Source organism: Xenopus laevis, chromosome 2S (assembly GCF_017654675.1).
Source record: "Xenopus laevis strain J_2021 chromosome 2S, Xenopus_laevis_v10.1, whole genome shotgun sequence".
Taxonomy (NCBI): Eukaryota; Metazoa; Chordata; class Amphibia; order Anura; family Pipidae; genus Xenopus; species Xenopus laevis.
Window position 1 is genome coordinate 48,243,430 of NC_054374.1, and position 19,611 is coordinate 48,263,040.

At 36.3% G+C, this 19,611-nt stretch overlaps 1 protein-coding gene across 1 annotated transcript in view; it reads left to right on the forward strand.

The window, feature by feature from the left end:
- The window catches only part of LOC108709414 (amine oxidase [flavin-containing]), a 56,491-nt gene extending 40,024 nt beyond the window's left edge, over positions 1-16,467 (forward strand). Inside the window, exons 5-15 of the mRNA XM_018249215.2 lie at positions 2,689-2,780; positions 3,937-4,078; positions 4,374-4,523; positions 4,988-5,147; positions 5,673-5,769; positions 6,105-6,158; positions 8,563-8,620; positions 9,784-9,881; positions 10,929-11,040; positions 13,783-13,845; positions 16,207-16,467. Coding sequence (XP_018104704.1) covers positions 2,689-2,780; positions 3,937-4,078; positions 4,374-4,523; positions 4,988-5,147; positions 5,673-5,769; positions 6,105-6,158; positions 8,563-8,620; positions 9,784-9,881; positions 10,929-11,040; positions 13,783-13,845; positions 16,207-16,362 — 1,182 coding nt within the window. The 3' untranslated portion in view covers positions 16,363-16,467. The remainder of the gene's footprint in view (positions 1-2,688; positions 2,781-3,936; positions 4,079-4,373; positions 4,524-4,987; positions 5,148-5,672; positions 5,770-6,104; positions 6,159-8,562; positions 8,621-9,783; positions 9,882-10,928; positions 11,041-13,782; positions 13,846-16,206) is intronic.
- The last annotated feature ends 3,144 nt before the right edge of the window (positions 16,468-19,611 follow it).

The following is a 19,611-nucleotide window of genomic DNA, read 5'->3' on the forward strand; positions in this document are numbered from 1 at the left end:
GATTATTGTACACATTGTACACCATATTTATTATATTTACATAGAAATGGCTATAAAAGGTCTTCTTCTATGTACATGTAATTTAGGTGGATTGATAGTTGTGTCCCCTTCATCTTAGTTAAGAGATTAGAAACATTATTTTTTTCAATTTATATTTTCAATTACATAATGACTATTAGGAGGTGAAGGTTTTTCCTCTAGCATCTTTAAAAGTGTTAACTCTGCTTACAATATTAGGTTTGCCAGGATGGCTTGACTTTTACCTACCATAGTCCAACTTTTATCTTATTACAGCATGGGGTGTGGCTTAGCAGCTCTCAGGGGCTGTTCTCTTATTATAATTAACATTTATATATTGTACAGAAATATAACATGTAGCTCATAGACCCTAGTGCAAAATGTGTACTTATGTCACCCCATTACTTAAGACCCTCTTTATCTTACTATCTGTACACCACCTTGCAGCACTGCAACTGTGCCAATGGCATCTCCCTGTGAATGCACCAGTGAACTACTGCAGCTTAAGTTTTTTAAGGGTCCTGCACATCAATTTGATGAAAAAAGCTTATCTCCTAATTCAATTCCAGATTTTCATCTCACGTCTATGGGCAAAAACTGGAACTGAATTAGGAGAAAAGACATTTCTCGTCAAATTGGATCCTCCCTATTATTTTTCTCTTGATAAACCAAAAAATAATGTTTTCTAATGGAACTGAATCTGGCCTAATATTTGGTAAAGCAAGGACCAAGACAATTACTCTACAGGACATCTTTGCTTCTCTGAACTCTAAGGATAAAACATGATTGGTTGCTGTTATGAGGACCAGTATAATGCCCACACACATGATGCACAGAATATGCTGATACATGAGTTCATAATACAGTTCATGTTATGTCTATAAATTAATATGGTTAAATAAAGGATTTATTGCTTAGGACATGTATTCCCATAGACAAGTGATCCCTAACCAGTGGCTCATGAGCAACATGTTGTTCATCAACCCCTTGGATGTTGCTCCAGAGACCTCAAAGCACGTGCTTATTTTTTAATTCCTGATTTGAAAGAAAGCTTTATTTGCATAAAAACTATGTGTACTGCCAAATAGAGGCTCCTGTAGGCTGCAAGTCCACATAGGGGCTACCTAATGACCAATCACAACCCTTATTTTGCACCAAACATTTTTCATGCTTGCACTGCTCCCCAATTTACATTTCAATGCTGCTTACAGGTAAAACGGTTGGGGACCCCAGTCCTAGACCATGGTTTATTATTTAATTTTTTCCTTGTAACTTCGCTGTTCTAAATAATTTCTTTACTATTGCATAATATTCTAAAGCATGCTCATACTAGAATGTAAGGGGCATATTTATCAAGGGTCAAATTTCGAAATGAAAAAACTTTGAAATTTGAATTCAAAAAGACCAAGTTTTTTTTCGTCTAATAGGTCAGTTTTTGATCGAATAGGTCCGCATTCGGCCAAATTCGAATCGTACGTATCAAAGGAATTGCACATTTGATTCGATTTCCCCCCAAAAAACTTATTTTATTAAATCCACCAACTGACTCCAAATAGGTTCTAGGAGGTCCCCCATAGGCTAAAACAGCAATTTGGCAGGTTTTGGATGGTGAATGGTCAAAGTTGAATTTTTACAGAGACAGTAAACGATAAATTTCGATATTCAAATTTTCTCATTTTTTTTAATTCAAATCAAATTTGGACTATTCCCTAGTTGAGGTACACAAAAAATAGCTCAAAATTCGAATTTTTTTCATTAGAAAATTCATCTCGACCTTTGATAAATCTGCCCCCAAGTCATATTTAACTATAAAATGAAGGAAATGAACCAACTTCTTTGGTATTTAAGGATCCAATATTTTTTATTCTATTGAATCTACTAAAGGAAAGGTCAGATGAAACTGCATTAAAGTTAAATGAAAAATTATGTTAAAAATATAGAATTTTCCTATTTACTATAAGAAACCACGAAAGCATCCTTTGAATCCCTCCTTCTCCACAGAACTTTTATCCTTCTGTGTCATCCATCTTCTACTGCACCTTATCTTGCTACTGAATTAAACCAAGCTTTGGCCCCCAACTAGCTCATTTTTTGTTATAATGCAGCATACTTTTCTTCTTAGTTTCCCTGCATGTCATTTATCTTGTCTATTAATTTGCAATGGAATCCTCTCTGCGTATTCAGACTCACTTATTCTTCATTTCATCAAATTTATTTATTTCAACCTTTTCCCCTTATTGCACGTCTCTGTTCTCTTAATATTAAATTCCACACATCATTTGTCTCTCTGTGGTTATCATCTTAGCTTACTTCTTATTCATTTTGTTTTCATGAATGTTCATTTTTCAGTCATCACATCATTTTTTTCCATATATGTCTTGGGTGTATTGTCCTTCGCAGTCTTGCTTTTCAGATCACCAGTTTTCTGTCTGGACAATTCATGCAAGATCATGTTCTTGTATTTCCCTTGCTTTTAAAAATTGACTTTCTGTTCTCCCCCCCTCATATTTGTAATACTCATCCAGGCATCAATGCCATATTTCAAAATACACCACAAAGGCCAAAATTATCTGTTTTGTTACTGCCATTTTCTTTTTTTTCCCATTTTGTTAAATAACATGATTCATTATGACTGGTGACTGCTAAATACTCATTTGTCCTGCCTTGCAGATACCTAATGACGCTCCATGGATGGCACCTCATGCAGAGGAATGGGACAAGATCACAATGAAAGAGCTCATTGACAAGGTTTGCTGGACAAAGTAAGACATTTAAGCACCAAGAGAGAACATTTTAGTTATATTTTGAGATATGTAAAAAAAAACATGTGTTGTAAAATTATACAGCAAATTACAGTGAAACCTTAATTTTACATCCTCTGATGTTGAGGTGTCCTGCATTTTAAATTGTTTTAATGTGGTCCCACCAATTTATAATGCATTTCATTGGGTGCCTTTCCCTGATTTTACAACGTGTTTTTCCAGATTTCACACAAAAAATAGTAGTAGCTTTGTCCTCTGTGAATGTTATTATCATTATAATAATAAATAATAAAATAATAATTTAAAATACAAAAACCGGATGCATATTTTGTCATAATTCTGTGTGTAAATAGTCAATTCCATATCAATAGTCTCTACCTCAAACAGTCAAAAATCTCTCATTGCTTTAGATCTACTTAACATTTCTATTTTCTCTGATATATTAAAAATTGGTACCTTTTACATTGTCTTTCATTTCATATATATATATATATATATATATATATATATATATATATATATATATATATATATATATATCTGTCTATATCTATCTATATATATGCTTTATGTTACAAATTGTAATATTTTCATGGCAATGTGGCTCTTATATAGAATCATACTGATATCTATGTTGATGTTCTGCTATATTAATTACTGATTTATTTTGAAAACTATGGGGCAGATTTATCAAAGGTGAAATTTAGAAGTTAGGTAATTTTTTTTTAACTCTAATAAATTTGGATGTACTCAACTCAAATGGGAGGTTATTTATGAAAAAGCTTGAATGTCTAATGTTTGATTGAATATGAACGACCCAAAATTTGTATCAAATTCAAATTGAGATTTCCTTAGAAAAAAACCTTAAAACTTTAATGTCAGGAAGGCAATTAATAACTTTAAATGGTTCAACAGACCTCTGCCATTGACTTGTAAATTAACTCGGCAGGGTTTATGTGGCGAATATTCGAATTAGAACTGTTTCCAGGGTCGGGTTGTGATAAATCTTATATTTAAATTAAAATTCGAGTTGGTGATTTAACATTCAAATTTGTGACTTTTGACCATAAAAAATGCAAAAACTCTAATTTACCATGCGAACCTTAATATATCAGCCCCTTAATAAACATAAATATATGTTTAATTTATTCTTCAGTGCAGCCAAAAGGTTTGCAACACTTTTTGTGAATGTCAATGTGACCTCTGAGCCTCATGAAGTTTCAGCGCTGTGGTTCCTGTGGTATGTGAAGCAGTGTGGTGGAACAACGAGAATATTTTCAACGTCTAATGGTGGCCAGGTAAAAGACATACAGATAGTTTGAAGTTTTTTTGTAGGTAAAATAAAAAGAGAAGAAAATGTCTGATTCGTTGAAGAAAACATATTAAAAAACTTTTGCTATTTTCTACGTGCACCCAACTTTAATTTGAGAAGAGAGGCAGGCAACAATAAATGTAAGAATTCCATTAAGAGCAGATGTATGAACATTTTCTACTTTGTAAATGAGTATATATAGCTAAACTAGCTATTTTTGAGTTTAAATTAATGTAAATATAATGTTTTATAGTATTTAAGCTACGTTTCTCTTGATCAAGGAAAGAAAATTTGTTGGTGGCTCTGGACAGATAAGTGAAAAGATAGCAGACCACCTTCAAGGTCGGGTGAAACTTCAAAGACCTGTAGTGCGCATTGATCAAACAGGAGACAATGTTCTTGTGGAAACTCTAAATCATGAAAAATATGAGGTAAGATGTTTGCTTTTCAGTACTTAGGATTGCACATTTTTTTCTTGCAGATGACAGATCATTTCTTTTTGTGCAGGCTCAAAAATCAGGTAAACATGGGAAAAGCCTTGACCAGCAATATATTCATTTTAATAAAATCATTGTTACTGCTGCTTCAGGTTTGCCTAACCCTTCTGCTCTTAGTTCTTCAAATTAGGGCACTGCATAGAATCTTCATAACTTCCTACTTGTTTGGCTTTTTTTCTGTACAATGTACCTTAAATCACCACACAGTAGGCAAAGCAGGTTGTTGGCCATCTGAGGCTGTAGCCAGTTTATTAACATATTTGATTATTTAGTGATAAAACTAAGCACTTGGACTGGGCAACAGGCATAAAAACTATCTGTAAAATATACCATGACCAAAAGAAGTTCTTCATACTTTCTTAGTAAACAGTGTTCTTGGTTTCTTGTTTTTGTTTCAGGCCAAATATGTTATCAGTGCCATTCCACCTGCCCTATGTCTGAAGATTCACTTTAACCCTGAATTACCTCCTCTAAGGAACCAGCTGATTAATCGTGTACCAATGGGATCAGTCATAAAGTGCATGGTGTACTACAAAGAAGCCTTTTGGAGAAAGAAAGGTACAATTTGGAAATTTACATTACATCATTTATATTTTGTTTCATTACAAGTACAATTGTGAAAATGTCAAGGTACTAAAGAAAACAGAGATCCTTTTAAAGACCATTTTCAGATGCAAGATGCTGATTTGTGTTAAACCAAAGGAGGGCACTTCCTGTGATGATTAGATGATCCTAATCCCTGCCAGATGCCTAACATTTTTATCCTACTTTAAAATAAGAACCAGGCAGTGTATTTCAGATAGAAAAGTCGAATAATCACCTTTTGATATTGAATTTAGATGCCTTCAACAGAATCTGTATCTTTTTTTTTACATTCATTTACACAGATATTTAAATATATAGTGTACAGTGTCAGGCCACTGGCACAGGTGAAAATACAAAAATCAAAATCTCTGATTCTCATACAAACACAGCATAATCATCATCATCATCATCATCACATATGCAGTACTTACTGCCTGCCATATTGAATTTAATTAGCAGAATTGCAGAATCAATTACAATTTTCCTTCCTAACTACAGATTATTGTGGAAGCATGATAATTGAGGATGAAGATGCTGCAATTGGACTTACTCTTGATGATACCAAACCAGATGGAACTGTTCCAGGCATAATGGGGTAGGGACCTGTACATACCTGATGCTATTATCAGAATTAGAATGCCGTTGGAACTACACGTACATTGTGATGCCAAGTGTGTTGTTACCCAAACGGTTCAAGAGAAAATTTTCTTATAAAGCCAATATATTACAAGAATATCAATATAAAGAGGCAACATGAACACAATGGCGCTTCAGTGAAACTATACAGGAGCGCATGGAACTTGTTTATGTATAACATCAATTTGAGGAACATTTGCATCTATTTTAGTGCAATCATTTTTCGCCTGTATTCATGTATTCATAACCTTAAAAATTCTTACATTATTCTAAATTATTTTTTATTTCAACTAGATTCATTCTTGCTCGAAAATCAAGAAGGCTGGTTCATCTCTCAAAAGAAGAGAGGTAAGGCAGAGAGTATTTTCAATTAAATGGCTTTAAAACTTTTATAAAGTTTTTACATTGCTGGTTTTAGACACCAATTTTATCCTGTACAGCAAAAAAGTAACAGAACAAACAGAACCACTGAACTTTTAAGATATATATATATATACTGCTGGGAGCCGGCACAACTCCTATAATGGTGAACGGTGCCTGGGTGCATATAGGCAAAAATAAATGTAAGACTGAATAAAGGCTCGCACTCATAGGTCTTATGAAAAAAGTCTTATAAAAAGTGGTTATTGAGCAAAATGCGACTAACGTTTCGGTTAGCACTCTAGCCTTTCTCAAAGTGCACCGATCCATAGATATAATTAAAGGGTATAGTAGTGTAAACTTACTAAATTGTAACCTTGTTCGGTGAAGTAGACATAATACAATCTGGTTTTGCACACTGGATTCTGAGCATGAGTTAGCACCCATATAGTTTTGAGGCTATAGTGACCAACAGCGCATCCAAACTGTGTGTTCACGGTAAATACAATAGATATCAATAGATGATCCCAAAAATGGATATCTATTGTATTTACTCTGAACACACAGTTTGGACGGGCTGTTGGTCACTATAGCCTTAAAACTATATGAGTGCTGACCCATGCCCAGAATCCAGTGTGCGAAACCAGATTATATTATACTACTTCTACTTCATAACCAAATATTTTCATCCAATCTGTTGCGATGGGTTGACACTCTAACTACATCATTGATAATGAACTCTACCACATGTGCCACCTAATGGCTGATAGGGTGTTCTATGTGGACACGTGTCCCCAGACGTGTCCCCAACATCTTGAACTCCCGCTTGGTATTACACATATCAACCACTCTTAGTGACCTATCTGTTATTGCTCTCCACCCTGCATACAGACGATATTGCTGTAATAAGCCACATCTAATTTCCCCACGGAACCCTGATCTGTATACTTATAGTGCTTAGGTCACTCCTTTGAGTTTCGGCAATCTCTAAAGCCATTGACATTCTGTATGCACTATATTGATATTCTTTAATGTATGGAGATGGATCGCTATGATGGTTACACCTGTACACATCCAACATAGGACTCGATCTTGATACAATGTTGCAAATGAACCGATACATTGCACTACATTCACTGTTCTTGCCACTTACATTATGTTTACACATTCTGTGCCCTTAACATCTCTACATTTGTATATACTTTATTTTTTGATGTTGTGCTTACATTTATGCTTGGTGTATATGCTTTAATTTTTATGTTTTTAATTTTTTGTGCACTGTGATGTCACCCACTTCTCTACCGCCACTGGGGGTTTAAAATGGTTAGCGCTCGGTCTAACTCACGTTGTGGCGTTGACCAGCTGCCGTAGACAACATTGTCCCAGCGCTCAGACTAACCCACATTCTGGAGTTGACCAGCTGCCGAAAACGATAAAAAGCCAATATTTGTACACAAAGAGAAAGAGAAAATTTGCCAGCGCTCGATTTGCCTTTAAAAAATAATTACAAAAAATGAGGTGTTAGTACCACACTTTGGCCAAAAAGCTCACGTGCCACGTCAAGGCCCCTCATTGTACGTGAGTCCTACACTATTTGTGAGCATTATAAATTTGTAGTGCATTTAAAATCAAGTCCCCCAGTAAGACCATTGTGTCCATTGCTTGGAGCTTTTAAGCCCCAGCCAGCAAACTTACACCTGTGAATGATTTCCTTCCTCCACTATAAGCATTTTAGCTTTGTAGTGCATTTAAAATCCAGTCCCCCAGTAAACATGTGACTGGGTAATAAGAACATGGTGCACCTCCCCTTAACTAAGGGGCTATAGTGAAATAGCAAAGAGCTTTTTAGCCCCAAGCCAATTAACATACATCTATATGTGATTCCCTGTTTTTAAAGGCTAAATGGCAGCCAGGCAATATTTGGCTACAATTTGTAAACAGAACACAGAAAGAAATCGTCAACAGGCTTTCATGCAAGGTTGGCCATTTGTTAAACACACATAATAGTTGACAAAATGATATGGATCTGCCCAAATGACCAGAATAATGTTTAACTAAATTGATAAACATAAGGACATGCCCATACACCCGCACATATATATATATATATATATATATATATATATATATATATATATATATATATATATATATATATATATATACACGTTGGCAGGGGGGCCATATGATGACCAATGTTTGTAAAGACCGTAATTTAAAAAAAGAGCAGATTTCATTTAAATAATCAAGTCTAAGGCAATTAGACAGACGTTTTAGAAACAAAACTGAAGCACAAGAAATGTTGTTATGCTTTGCCATCTTGAATTACTTTATACTTCTAAACATTGTTTTTTTTACCCAGACAATTTATTTACTCCTTTCTATTGATTAGGATGCAGAAAATCTGTGAACTGTATGCAAAAGTACTGGGAGAAGAAGAAGCTCTACATGTAAGTCCGTCAATTCATTGCGTAATGTTTTTAATGAAAGCAGATGATTTTGTTTAAGGCAAGTTACCTGACTAATGTGCTCTTCATGGGTGTCCGCAGAAAAATTTCCAGGGGGGGGGCAAGTAAGCTTATATCACAGAGTGCCAAAGACTAGTCTTTGACACTGATAAATTCAGATGTGACACATTCAGTTACATAGAGTAGGAGAAACAACAGCTGACAGAGAAACAACTGACAGAAAGCAGTGATGGTTCTTTCTGAAAGCACATGACCAGGCTTGAGATGGCTACCTACACATCAATATTAATATTACAAGTAAAAAAAATTAATTTTATATTGTGGAGTGAATTATTTGCAGTGTAAACAGTGTAATTTAGAAATAAAAACTACATCATAAAAATCATGACAGAATCCCTTTAAAAACAAAGCCTCTTAATAAATGTAAATTCCTCAGAAAATGCCACCTTAAACAGTCAAGTACAAAAATGGATTTTGAAGTCATAAAAAAATAACTGTGACCAATATTGTGACCAATATTATTTTGGAATAAACTGACTACATTTTATTTTTTATCTTAAAATTGCAGGAAGCATTTGAGTTTTTGAGAGATCTAACAAGCTGAGCAATATTCATTACAGTAGAAGTTGAAGAGAGAGAGCAGGATTGAAATTTTGTATATCCTGAACAATATTCAAGGCTGAGTTATTATTGTAATGAATGTTTCAAGGATTGGTCTAGTAACCCATGGCAATTGGTTAGCAGTAACATTTGCTGGCAAGGTGGTTGAAATCAATCATTTGATCTGATTGAGTTACTAGATATGCAATATGTTTTGATCACTATGCAGCAGAGTAGGTCATGGCCCCCGGGGTAGATACTATAAATCTATGCGCTTTGTTTAGATGATCTTTGATCTGTTTGTTTGAAAAAATTATTTTACTATGATAAATTCAGGTCTGGTCACTAAATTAAAAAATTGCAGCTATCTATAAGCATTTGTGTTCTTTTGGTTAGATCCTCTTAAACAATGTACCAAATGTAACTGTAAATGCTAGTCTTCCCTGTACATGTAATAAAATAATTAATCTCAGTAAAAGTATATAGGAAGAAAGAAATCAAAGATTGATGAATATGATAACATTTAGCTTTTGTTTGTATGACAGCCTGTGCATTATGAGGAAAAGAACTGGTGTGAGGAACAATATTCTGGAGGCTGTTACACAGCTTATTTTCCACCTGGAATCCTGACACAGTATGGAAGGTATGATGTTCACTGAAAGATTATAATGAAGACAAAAAGGGATGCCTCAGAAGGAGCCCTGAGCTCTGCTGCCTCTTCCATCTGCCACTAAAGTTTTCTATTGATGACTATAAAGGATAATTGCCTAGAAAAAACAGAATCCTAGCCCCAGCCACTCTCATAATACTATCTTCTGGTTCAACTCCTTTGGCTGTCTTTTCTTGGGGGTTCCAAGTTGTGGTCATAAGTATTAACAAGCAGATGCATATATTCCACACACAGGAAGATATTTGCCAAAGTTTCAAAAGACTTTCTTAAATTTCTTCAGTTCTTGGAAAAAATCTCAGACACATACTCCAAAAGCCTTTACAAATTGAGCATGATGATATTTCACTAAGCATTTTATTTCACCCTATAAATCAGTGGGCTCCCATTACCCCAGCCAATACTTTTAACATCATGCTATATCCATGGATGATTATCCAATATAGCACATAATCACAAACTAAATTACATTGACTGGTGCCATACTAAGAGCCTATAAGTAAAATGGAACCAAGAAGAAAAACAAATGGAGAACCTTATGTGCCCTTGCCTTAAACTGCATTACTACTGGATATATAAAGTTGTTTTCCATGCTCTGCTGAAAGACAATACTCATTTATTATCTATCAGCTTTCATTATTCTAAGTGCACTACCAGTGAAAGGTCATTAATGATTTGGAGCTCTTGTTTATTGGATCAAAAAATACTTTAGCTAGCCTTAATACACCATTCTGTAGGGTGACAGCTGGGAGTATTAATGTAACAAGGACTAGAGGCTGCAGGTTGGAAATCTGTAATGTATATGGTTAACTATACATACATCAGGCTTCTGTAGCATAAGGATAGTATTGTTTTTCCTGTCACCGCCCACCGTGAAACTGCCCTATTTATGTTTTAGATTGTGCCCATGTAGGTAATAAATGCTTGTATTGTACACCACTACAGTATACAGTATGTGTCAAGTTTGATATACTTGTTTTTATTAGTAACAATGTTATTATGCCTGATGTGATTCCTTGAAAGAGTTCTTCGAGAGCCTGTTGGACAGATCTTCTTTGCTGGCACAGAAACTGCCACTGAATGGAGTGGATACCTGGAAGGAGCTATCCAAGCTGGAGAAAGAGCTGCCAGAGAGGTATGGTTAAGGCAAGGGTTCAGCATTTGAAATGCACAACTTTTCTACACAGAGTCGGACGGGACACCAGGAAATAAACCAGTGGGCCCCGCCGACCAAGACCCACTCCCTGCTGGAAACTCTGGGTGCTTCCCCTGAACTCGGCTGCAGAAGAAGTAAAAAGTACGTGCAGCAGGGGAGTAGGGTTGCAACAGTGGGTAAGGCAGCTTGGGAGCTCAGCTGAGCAGGGGCATCTGAGGGGTCAGTAGCCTGGTTATCTATCACAATGACAAAAAATACAAATCTTCATCATAGGAGCAGGCTTTATAAATCTTGATGTGTTATAGTTTCCAGCAGTGTCGGACTGGCCCAACGGGATACCAGGAAAAGTCCCGGTCGGCCAAGGTATCAGTGGGCCCTCATGCTGCTAGACATTGGGCCTATTTCATGGCCATTCCATATTTCTATGAGAACAAAGAGGCTAAATAGATGGAATAATAGATTATATTATATAAAGAAAAGAGACTAGGAGAATAGAGACCTAGTGAGGAGAGGAAGAATAATAGCACTGAGAGTGGGCCCCTGGTCTAAAATTAACTGGTGGGCCCCTGGTCAAAGGTTTTTTGGTGGGCCCCTGGTGTCCCAGTCTGACACTGGTTTCCAGTGTTGTCCTAATAGAATATCTGGTCCATGATTTGATCTCAGTATGATGACGACAATATCTTTTGGGGTCCGAATGAGGGGGTAACGCTACGGCCACACTGGACTAATTCTCTTCTCCTTTGCCCACAAAATATGTGTCCACCTCTAATCATGAGTTATCAAAAGAGAATGACTTTGAATGGCTAGTAATTCATAGGTTCTGTACTTTCTTCTTCCTGTGAAGGAAATGTATTATCCTTCTAGCTCTGCTTCTGCAATAATTGTGGCCAGGGGCAGTCCTAGTTGGCTTTCTGAAAGGGATCTGAGTAATACTCCCACAAGCCACATAGCAGGAATAAGTACATTTTATCTGAAAGGCTCATTAGTATTTACTACAATTCTGTCTGGAGAGGCCTGAGACTGAATTGCTATGACAGTGAAGAGATAAGAAAGCTTATTGGATACAGAGCAAGCAAAGCATTAAGTAAATAAATAAAAATATACAGGTATTGGACTTGCTATCCAGAATGCTCCAGACCTGGGTTTTTCTGGATTATGGATCTTTCCGTAGTTTGGCTCTTCATATCTTAAGTCTACTAGAAAATCATGTAAAAATGAATAAAAAAATGAATAAAAACTGGTTTATTTATCACGCGATAATATTGCTGAATGTATTTCCTGGAAAAAATAAGATGTTAGAGGATCCACTTACCTTTCACTTATTGCAAGCAGCCAAGGTTTTGATTCCTAGGAACTGGAAGAATAAAGAGGCGCCGACATATAATAACTGGGTAAAATCTGTACCCCTTTGTTTGTTTTCTTTTCTTGTTTCTTTTGGACAATGTTTGTATTAGGTATTTACTTTATGTGTTTGGTTTTGCGATTACTTTTTTTCTTTGGAAAATTTTGATTAAATAAAGAAATATATAAAAAAAAAAAAACTGGTTTTGCTTCCAGTAAGGATTAATTATATCTTAGTAGGGATCAAGCTTCTATTTTATTATTACAGAGAAAAAGTAAATTGTTTCTAAAAATGAATCATTAACATGAAATAAATCCAATAAGATTGTTTTGCCTCCAATCAGCTTTAATTAGATCTTAATTGGGATCTAGTACAAGGTATTATTTTCTTATTACAGAGAAAAAGGAAATATTATTAAGTTGTTGCATTATTTGATTAAAATGAAGTCTATGGGAGATGTCCATCCTGTAATTCTAAGATTTGTTATCAAACTGGAAAACAAATAAAATTTTTTCAGACAATATATCAAAACTATGCTAAAGTCCTATTGTGCCATTCACAGATTTTAAAGAGTTGCTCCTGCCAGAGGCAGGTGCAGCTATGGCGGAGGCAGGTGCTTTATGGATATAAACATAGTCTTTGTATCCTATAATAAATGAGCCTTTTAGTACATATAGCAGGGTCTGAACCACCTTCCTATTTGCTCAGTTAACTGCCCAGTAAAACCAGTGCAATCCACCTGTGTCGTCAAAAGCATGTAATCCAGCTGATGATTGGGCAAATTTAATGGTCTGATTGCACAGAAAATGTTCTGCGTACAGTTTTATTATATTGTCTAAGGGAGGAGACATACTGTGCCTGAAAAATATTGTATACAGCAGTGGTCCCCAACCAGTAGCTCGCAAACAACATGTTGCTCACAACCCCTTGGATGTTGCTTCCAGTGGCCTCAAAGCAGGTGCTTATTTTTGAATTCCTGGCTTGGAGGCAAGTTTTAGTTGTGTAAAAACCAGGTGTTCTGCCAAATGTGGCTCACCAGTAAAAAAGGTTGGGGACCCCTGGTATACAGTAATGTCTACAACCAATATTGCTGTGTAAAGTTGAAGGCAATATTTATAAAACATTTTAATAGAAATGCTATTTTTGTGGGTCAAGATACTCCAATCCATTGCACTGATAAACTCAACAATGAGAGAAAACAGTAAATAGATCATCCATGGGTAGGTAATGTTATTTGCCCTTTACAGTTGCATTTACATTTATTATCCTTCTACGTTTTACTAGAATCACACCCTGGTGAAAGGTTTCCATTATCAAAATGTATTATTCTCATGACATTCATTATGTGTTCTTTGAAATATTGCTTATATATTTTATAGATCCTTTATAAAATGGGCAGGATTTCAGAGTGTGATATATGGATGCCAGAGCCACCATCAGTGGTAAGTTCATTGGTTCTGTGTGGGTAACACCTATTACTTTATTATGAGAATAAACGTATTTAGTGCATTCAGGGCAATACATTTTTCTCATTCTTTATTCATTACATGGAGGGAGCAGTTTTGTCTTTATATTTTCATTAGTAAATTTGGACTTACAGACATATGAAAAAGTTTGGGAACCCCTCTCAGCCTGCAAAATTATTTACTCCACTTTCAACAAAAATGATAACAGTGGTATGTTTCCCAGGAACAATTGAGTACTGGGGTGTTTTCTGAACAAAGATTTTTAGTGAAGCAGTATTCAGTTGTATGAAATTAAATCAAATGTGAAAAACTGACTGTGCAAAAATTTGGGTACCCTTGTAATTTTGCTCATTTGAATGCATGTAACTGCTCAATATTGATTACTGGCAACACCAAATTGGTAGAATTAGATTGTTAAGCCTTGCACTTCATAGGCAGGTGTGTCCAATCATGTGAATAGGTATTTAAGGTGGCCAATTGCAAGTTGTGCTTCTGTTTGACTCTCCTCTGAAGAGTAACAGCATGGGATCCTCAAAGCAACTTTTAAAAGAGCTGAAAACAAAGATTGTTCAGTATCCTGTTTTATGAGAAAGGTAAAAAAGCTATCTCAGAGGTTTAAACTTTCAGTTTCAACTGTAAGGAATGTAATCAGGAAATGTAAGGCCACAGGCACAGTTGCTGTAAAACCCAGGTCTGGCAGGCCACGAAAAATACAGGAGCAGCATATGCTGAGGAGGGTGAGAATGGTTACAGACAACCCAAAGATCACCTCCAAAGACCTGCAAGAACATCTTGCTGCAGATGGTGTATCTGTACATCGTTCTACAATTCAGCGCAATTTGCACAAAAAACTTCTGTATGGCAGGGTGATGAGAAAGCAGCCCTTTCTGCACTCACGCCACAAACAGAGTCCAGCGCCGATCCGCGCCTTTATGCCGCCTGAGGCGGCCTTCCGTTGCCGCCCCGACCCCTCCTCACGGCGCTCACATTTTCTGCGCAGGAGGGGGTCGGGGCGCTGCACGACACTAGTGCAGAGAGCGCAATTGCGCTCTCTGCATTAGAAGAGCTGAATTTCCGGGTTGAAAACCGGAAATTCGGCTCTTAGTTACCAGGAGCAGCATTTTTGTAACCAGGGGGGCGCTGCCGCCTGAGGCGAGTGTCTCAACTCGCCTCATTGGTGGAGCGCCCCTGACAGAGTCGCTTGTTGTATGCAAAAGCTCATTTAGACAAGCCACAGTCATTTTGGAACAAAGTGTTTTGGACTGCCATCCAGAATCTAGACACTCATCAAAGGCTATAGGAAGCATCTAGAGGCTGTTACATTTGCAAAAGGAGGCTCAACTAAGTATTGATGTAATATCTCTGTTGGGGTGCCCAAATGTGTGCACCTGTCTAATTTTGTTATGATGCATATTGCAAATTTTCTGTTAATCCAATTAACTTTATGTCACTGCTGAAATACTACTGTTTCCATAAGGCATGTTATATATTAAAAGGAAGTTGGTATTTTGAAAGCTTAGCCAATGATAAACAAAACTCCAAAAAATTAAGAGGGGTTCCCAAACTTTTTCTTATGACTGTATATACAGTATATAAGCCTCTACTATTATGGGAAGACAATAGCCAGCTAGGGTAAGAGAGGCTCTTTGCTTATGTCTCATATTTCAATACATTTCCTATTTATTAATTGTGCTCTATGTGCCTGCATCTGCAATTTGTAGCTACTATCTAGTTACCAATCACTTTATGGTGCCTATAAATATGGTCTATTTTCTGTCATTACCTACAGGGGTGTTGCATTGCAGACACAGGGGGGTAATTCTTATAGCAATGCTAGGAAGTATGTATTGCTAGTTACTATAGAATAGGTGTTAGGATCTATGTAGTAGATAGTCAAAGGAAAATATGTTTCAATGAAGTCATAGTTAAGATGGATCTGTCAGATGTGTTCCTACGCACAGCCTCATGTCTGCCCCATCTCTTACCTGACTAATGAATGTACAGCACCAATCATGTAGAAGGGCTGGACCACCCCTTAACCCTTCCGGCATATTTTGCCACAACCCTGCAGGGTTTAAAAAATTTGGATTTTTTAAAAAATATACAGAAATAGGCCCCTAAATTACTGCTGCTGTATAGGTATCAAATGCAAAACGCATGCATTGAAATAGATGAAAGGACAAATCTGTTCAATTTTAAAGTCACTTTGCTTATTGGTTGCCACAAAAAAAAGGACAAAATTGTTTTTATTACTTCTCTCTTCAGGCTATTTTAGATAATTTCCCACTATTATGTATTGCAGTAAGTAATTGCGTATTGTCTGCTGTTGCCTTTTAGGATATCCCTGGCCTGCCAATTACTACTACCTTCTGGGAGAGAAATCTACCGTCTGTGCAGGGTTTGCTAAAATTCATTGGATTTTCAACACTGTTGACTTCAACGGCAGCCGTAGGCCTACTGGCATGTAAAAAGGGACTACTCTGTCGTAATTAACATTTTTTACATCCTGTATTAATTTACAGTTCAACTCCAGAGATATTTTCATGTGCAGAATGTACAGTGAAATCTACTTATCTAAATACATTTATTGCAATTAGACCAAGTGTGAAAATTATTTTGGGTATTCTTTTTTTAGCGCTATTTAAAAAATATTTTTTTTTTGGTTGGTCGATTTTCAAATATTGATCATTTTATAAGATTAGAAAAATAGAAATTATTTGCTCAAACAAAACCTTTTAACCTCACTGGTCAATGATTAGCCAAATTGATATGAAACATACCTGGGTATTTTTGTTCGCTGTATATCTGATTTTTAGGAATGGTAAATGGGAAAAATGTGAATAAGAAAGCAATGTGTAAAAGCTCTGCCAGTCAGCCCAGTAAAATATACATGTTCCTTTTAAAACCACTGGATATTTTCCTTTGCTGTCTTAAAATATTTAAAAAAACAAAATCAAGATAAATATAGAAAGTTTCGTTATTTCAGTCAGTTTTAAACATTATATTTCCTTGTGAGGCAACTTTGGATGACTTTGGAAAACAAAGTGCTCCGATTGCCATCCAACATGCAGGAGGAAGTTCGGGGAGATTAGTGGCCCTGAAAAAGAGGAGAATTGTTGCTGGGCACTTAATCTTCCTGAATCTGAGCGTGTGTCTCTGCCCTTATGAGCATGATTTCCAGGAGATACTTGTCTCCAATGTAGTAAAAAGCATCATTTCCCTATTGTACATTTGTGAAAATTACTTTTTTGCAAAGTTACTCAAGCTTTTCATTTTAGACATGAATGGTAATAATGTTCTATTATAGAATAATGTTCTATTAGGGAAAGTGATAGCCTTGTTCTCAGCTGCTGAGGTATTATGGTGATGGGGTTAAATTAATATTGACAACCTAATTGGGGAAACCAGTGTGTGATCACCCAAGTGGGGCTTAAAATAGTCTTATTCAGCATCTAAATTGCTAAGGAGAATGTTGCAGAACTGCACACTGTATCGGATACACACATGGTGCATTTTTTAACCCTGAAAAAAGCTGGCAGAAATTCCTGCTCTTTACAGGAAGCCATAGCTTGTAATGACAACAGTACTTGCATGCTTGGGATGTTATGCACCACATGTAAACCGTGATCGCATTAACATCTATGGCCAGTGGAGAATAGGCATTGTGTAACATTAGCTGTAGAGTCTGTGTGTTTGTAAAATGTATTTGCCCAGCAGAGAGGAATGTACAATTAAAGTATGATTGCACAGGATATTCCTACTTTCTTGTACGTTCTTACTGTGAAATTACATTCGTTCCACATTGCACTGCTGAATGTGCAGGAAATGTCACTTCTAGTAGAGTAAGCTCTCTGATGCAGCTGCTTAACACATTGAGGATGGTGGTTCAGCTTATTTTTAATATGGTGCTAAATGCTGACAGATTAATATTGACTTTTTGTGCATCTGGACAAAAATTGTACATGTTCCACCTTGATGAATGCATTGCCCTGTTCTGATTACTTGAAGGCACATCAAGAAGAGACATTTTCCCCCTTCATACAGTAGCGAAGAAGTAGTACTGTATAATATGCTGCAAATATATAATATTAAGTTGTTCAATAACTATTCAAAGTAAAATGGAAGATTTCATCTTACCTTTTATACTTGCCCACTTTTACATTGGTATAACAATGGAGATTGTTGGCTTTTTTTTGCAGATCAGTATTGGTCTGAATGATGAGGTCAGTCTATTGGTCAACTCAAAACCATCAACCAGGTCTGAAATTTATCTTACTGATGATTACATAGTACATTCATAGTTACATACTGTAGTTAAATCAGGTTGAAAAAAGACACGTACATCAAGTTCAACCCCTCCAAATGAAAGCCCAGCATGCATACTCAACCCTCCATACCTTGACATAACTGATATATACCCATATCTATACTAACTATAGAGTTTAGTATCACAATTAGTGATTGGCGAATAAATTCGCCTGTCACTAATTTGTCTCGAATTTCAACATTTCGCCGCTGGCGAATAAATTCACGAATGTCCCGGGAAAATTCAAAAAAAAATATTCGGACGCCCATTGACTTTAACTCCAGCATCAAAATTGACTCAAGAAACTTTTCAGACGTGCGTCCAAAATTTCAATTTTCGCTATTTTTTTCTGGAAATTCGCAAATTTTTCGGCTAAACAGAAGAAATTCGCCCATCACTGATCACAATAACTTTTGATTCTATGTCTGTACAAGAATCCATCAAAGCCACTCTTAAAGGCATTAACAGAATCAGCTATCACAACGTCACCCGGCAGTGCATTCCACTACCTCACTGTCTTCACTGTGAAGAACCACCTACGTCGCTTCAGATGAAAGTTCTGTTCCTCTAGTCTGAAGGGATGGCCTCTGGTGCCGTTATCCTCTTTATAGGTAAAAAATGTCCCCTGCTATTTGTCTATAATGTCCTCTAATGTACTTGTAAAGTGTAATTGTCCCCTCGCAAGCACCTTTTTTCAGAGAAAACAACCCCAACCTTGACAGTCTACCCTCATAATTTAAGTCTTCCATCCTTCTAATCAGTTTAGTTGCATGTCTCTGCACTCTCTCCAGCTCATTTATATCCATCTTAAAGGAAAACTGTAACTCCGAACATTGTAGGTCTCTATAAAAAGATATTGCATAAAACAGCTCATGTGTAAAACCCTGCTTAATGTAAATAAACCATTTTCATAATAATATACTATTCAGCAGTATGTGCCATTGGGTAATTATAAATAGAAAATTGCCATTTTAAAAAATAAGGGCAGCCCCCTGGGATCGTAGGATTCATGGTGCACACAAACAAAGCAAACATCAGCCAATTAAGGTCACATCAGCCAATTAACAGACAGTTCTGTCTTTTGCTTCAACACTTCTTCCTGTTTCAGTTAAAGCTGCAGTATTTCTGGTCAGGTGATCTCTGAGGCAGCACAGAGACCATCACCAAATGGTGGTTCAAGGCAAGAGATGTAAAAAGGCAATATTTACTTAGATATATATCCCAGTTTGGCAAGATTCTTTAATATGCCACTTAATATGATATAAACTATCTGTTGCTTAAATATTCATTTAGGGGGTAAAGTATTCCTTTAAGGACTGGAGCCCCAAACTGCACTGCATACTCCAGGTGAGGCCTTACCAGGGACCTATAAAGAGGCATAATTATGTTTTCATCCCTTAAATGTATACCCTTTTTATGCAAGACAGAACTTTATA